Source organism: Lactuca serriola, chromosome 3, assembly GCF_051521515.1.
Source record: "Lactuca serriola cultivar US96UC23 chromosome 3, Lser_US96UC23_V15, whole genome shotgun sequence".
Lineage (NCBI taxonomy): Eukaryota > Viridiplantae > Streptophyta > Magnoliopsida > Asterales > Asteraceae > Lactuca > Lactuca serriola.
In genome coordinates, this window is record NC_136410.1 from 266,309,213 (window position 1) to 266,313,318 (window position 4,106).

At 33.1% G+C, this 4,106-nt stretch overlaps 1 protein-coding gene across 1 annotated transcript; it reads right to left on the reverse strand.

The window, feature by feature from the left end:
• Positions 1-2,192: 2,192 nt before the first annotated feature.
• Positions 2,193-3,292, reverse strand: LOC145094885 (metalloendoproteinase 3-MMP-like). The gene has a single exon (XM_079032871.1). The coding sequence runs from the start codon at positions 3,269-3,271 to the stop codon at positions 2,324-2,326; it is 948 nt and encodes a 315-aa protein (XP_078888997.1). The 5' UTR covers positions 3,272-3,292; the 3' UTR covers positions 2,193-2,323.
• Between the last annotated feature and the right edge of the window lie 814 nt (positions 3,293-4,106).

Here is a 4,106-nt window from a genome sequence, read left to right on the forward strand (position 1 = left end):
TCTCTCTCTCTCTCTATATATATATATATATATATATATATATATATATATATATATATATATGGTGCGGTGCGGTTTGAACCGCTGTTTTATATTTACAAACCACAAACCACACCGTATAGTGCGGTTTGACAAAAATATGTACTGCAGACCGCACTGCAAGAGTTTTAAACTGCATTATGCGGTATGGTTTGATGCGGTACGGGCGGTTTATGTGTTTTGTGCGGTTTGTTGCACACCCCTAGTTACAAACATGTCATTTTTATCACAAAAGTGTGGTTTCTTTGCCACACTAGGTGTGGTGACACATTTTTTTTTTTAACAATTTCATTTAAATAAAACATTCAATTAAAAAAACATAACATTTCATTACTTAAAAATAAAAATATAACATTTCATTACTTAAAAATAAAAACATAACAGGAAGTTAAAAAAGTCTTAAATACTTAAAATATAAAAATACCTAGAAATTTTAATCCTACAACCATAAAAAAAACACACAACAAACGATTTAAAATAACTAGAAAATTTAAACATATTTAGCATAAGATTTGTTAACATTGACTTTTATCGTCAAAGCAACTTCAAGCTCCTCCCTGATTATGTTCGATGTGTCCATTATTAGTATTTTCATGTCACTATCTTTTTGTTTCTAAAGCTCTCTTTCGAAAGCAATTTGCATAAAAAATTTCATTTTTACTTTTATACACTTCAGATCGTTCCCCATTTCTTTCAATTCATCTGAATTTTTGTCTGTCTTTATGTTTTGCTTTGACTCTTCCCATTGGCCGGGAATGTGGTGTGATGGGTTCATCATCGTTGAGGTCGAACCCAACTCGAGCATCTTATGTAGTGTGGTCAGATTCATATGTTCTTGAGCACTTTGAACCATTATCTATATGCTCGTCAGTATTTTTGCTCATTTTCTATTTTTTTGTTGTCTTTCACGATGTTCCAAAACTCAATAAACTTGAATGTCTTCCTATTTTTTTGATGGTACACTTTCAGAGCTTTCTTTAAAATCACTTCATCGCTTTCTCCAGTTTTCCATTGATGTTTCATATTGTTATATAAATTATTAAAAAACATGACTTCCTTGTTTGTCTTCCTCAATTTGGAGTAAATTTGGTGTTTTGAATGATACTCTGGAAATTTCATTACTTTGTGAAACTTTTTTGTAACTCGCATAAAAAATGGTCATGTTTTTGGTCTTTTTCAGTTTTCACATCTTCTCAAATATCAATCAATGATTGTGTCAATACTAACACTTCTTTGGGTTCTCATCCTTTGGTTGCCGTCTTCTTTTATATTTTGCTTGGTGCTTGAGTGCGTTAGGTTTCTCGAATGATTTCGGGTTCGGAATTATAATCGGAAATGGGTGCTTGAGTTTCTTGAACAAATTCTAGTTGAGACAAAAAATCAAACGAAATAAAATCCATGTCAGGTACGGTTTGTGGTTGTGGTTGTGTTTGTGTTTGTGTTTGTTTCGGTCGTTGTGGTTGTAGAAATTGTTGCGGATAATAAGGTAGAATATCACCAAAGTGATAAAGAGGAGACGAATAAATCTGTTGATCGTAAGAAAGTCTTACGATGTTTCTTGTGGGTGTTTTTTGATTATTTAGGTTGTTGGAAGAAGACTTGTTGAGAGTTTTTGAGAAAAAGATAGTAAAAATAGAGATATTTTATTGAAGTTTGGTAAATTAATAGATGATAGGTTTTATATATATATATATATATATATATATATATATATATATATATATATATATATATATATATATATATATATATATATATATATATATATATATATATATATATAGGTATAGGTAAAACTAAAATTAGAAAAAAAAAAAAAATTTTAAAAATTTGACTTTTCAATGGTTTGAGGAAAGGAGAAAGAAGCGAGAGGTGTGCGGCCAAAATTAGCAGCCATAGGATGGAGGCGGTGTTCCCCTGCCACCATGACAAAAGGTGCGGCCGAACCATACCCACACCCGTTGGTCTTAGTTAACAAAGTGGTGGGATTCATTTGTAAACATGTTTTTGGATAGCGTATGGAAATTTATTAATTTTGTAAACGTTTACGTATGGCGGCGCGACGCAATATTACTATGACTGTCTAAATAAAGTCCTACACCAGAGATGTTATTATAACCAGTTAATAGAATTGATTGTCCCCCCTTCCATAATACCTGAATTCTACTAATCAAATTAAAATGAAAACGCATATTTCGAAATTATTACACGGGTATGTCTTAACAAGCAGACTTCTTAATGACAAGCACACCGAAAACACGTAGAACTAAGCAGATACAACAATCTAATTACCATATAGAGCTCTGATCCCTTGAATGTCGTCCGAGTTCAATCCTTTTGTTACCCCTGCAGCGAAACTACCCCACATTATCGCATTCTGAAATTGACTATGATCTAGCCCAAGGAGGTGTCCTATTTCGTGTAGCGCCAAAGTCTCTACATCAAAAGCATTAGGCACCGCTCCAACTACCCAAGGATCATCAGCATCGTAATGAAATATTCCACTTGGAGGTGCAAAAGCATGGGCTAACACGCCACCAGGTCCATCAAATGGCCTGCTATCTCCATGAGATCCACGTTGAAAAGTAATCTTTAGGTCAGCACCTTGATAAGTTGTAGCTCTTGAAAACGTGAAGTATTGAGAAGCAGTAGCCCATTTCGTAAAAGCTCGAGCTACAGGAGGCATGAATCTGGTTGGGAAACGGGATCCGAACCCATAAGTTAGATGCTTTTTACCCCTAGGCCATTTTGGTGTTCCTGGAAAGAATTGGTAATGAGACACTGTGTGTAAAGAGTTATTGGTGTTATGGCTATGGTGAGTTTCTTTATCGGGGAAACCACAACGAGGCATCACCATCTGGGACACCGTTGGCCCATCAAGCGTCCCAGTGGCATTCAGATGGTAGTAGACCTGGTACGACTTGACGGCTTCCTCGAGCTCATCGTCAAAATTATCTTCTTCAAGATCGGTGACATTGTTAGGGTTTTTCTGGTAGTTTAAATATCCGAAACGAGCAAGATAGAGTTTTAGGTCACGGACGCCTTTCAGTTTCTCGCCTTTACGACACCCTTGCATGGCTTTAAGAAAGTCAAAAGGTGATGGGGTCGTGTTATTACTCGATAATCCATTTGGTTTTAAATGATCAGGATAGTGCAAATGGGAAAGAACTGGTGGCACGAAGGAAACAAGAAAGAAGACGCATGCAAAGGGAAGAAAGAGTATAGAAGCCATTACGAGTAGAAGACCACGTTGAAAGCTTGAGACATGTTTAGCAGGTTCCATCACTTCTATTTATATTGATTTTCTCTTGTGTGTTTCATTTTTTTTATTAGTATCCTAAAACCGTGAAAAGAGATGGAAATTTCTTTGGTCTTTGAGAGATGACTTTTACTATTATTATTTTTTAACTTGGATATGATTAATAATTTGTAATTATAATTAATTCTTCACATGATTTAGAAAGTTAGACAATAAATTGACCTCTACGATAATAAAAAGTCATGCGAACAAGCCGGCAATATAAAGTCTTATAGTCAAGTTATTTAAATCTTAAAATATATTTATCTATTATACGATGCAATATAACTGTATTTATAAAAAATACCTTCTGAAAAAGGATAAGTATAATATTAAAACACAATTTAAGAAAATAATAAAATAAGGTAATTAAATTTGTTATTTCATAAGGTTTTTTAATCAAACTCGTAAAAAAACTAAATATGCAAGAAAATGGAACCATATAAAAAAATAATAATAATAAATAAATAAAATAAAAAAACTTATTCGAAATTTTTAATATTTAGTATACCAGAAAGGCCGGGTTACTCTAATATTATGCATATGTTAGTGATGGCCAAATATCTTGGATATTTGGCACATAGACTTCTTCAATTTGTAGTTACTTATGATTTCGGTTTTGTTGTATTGATGTAATACCGTAAATTTTCAAACAAAATTTTCATTTTAAAATCTCGTAATTCTCATCAACACATTTCACAAAAACACCAAAGTATTAAATTTTCCAAAAAACACATATCTGTAAAACATTGAATGAAAATCCAGGATC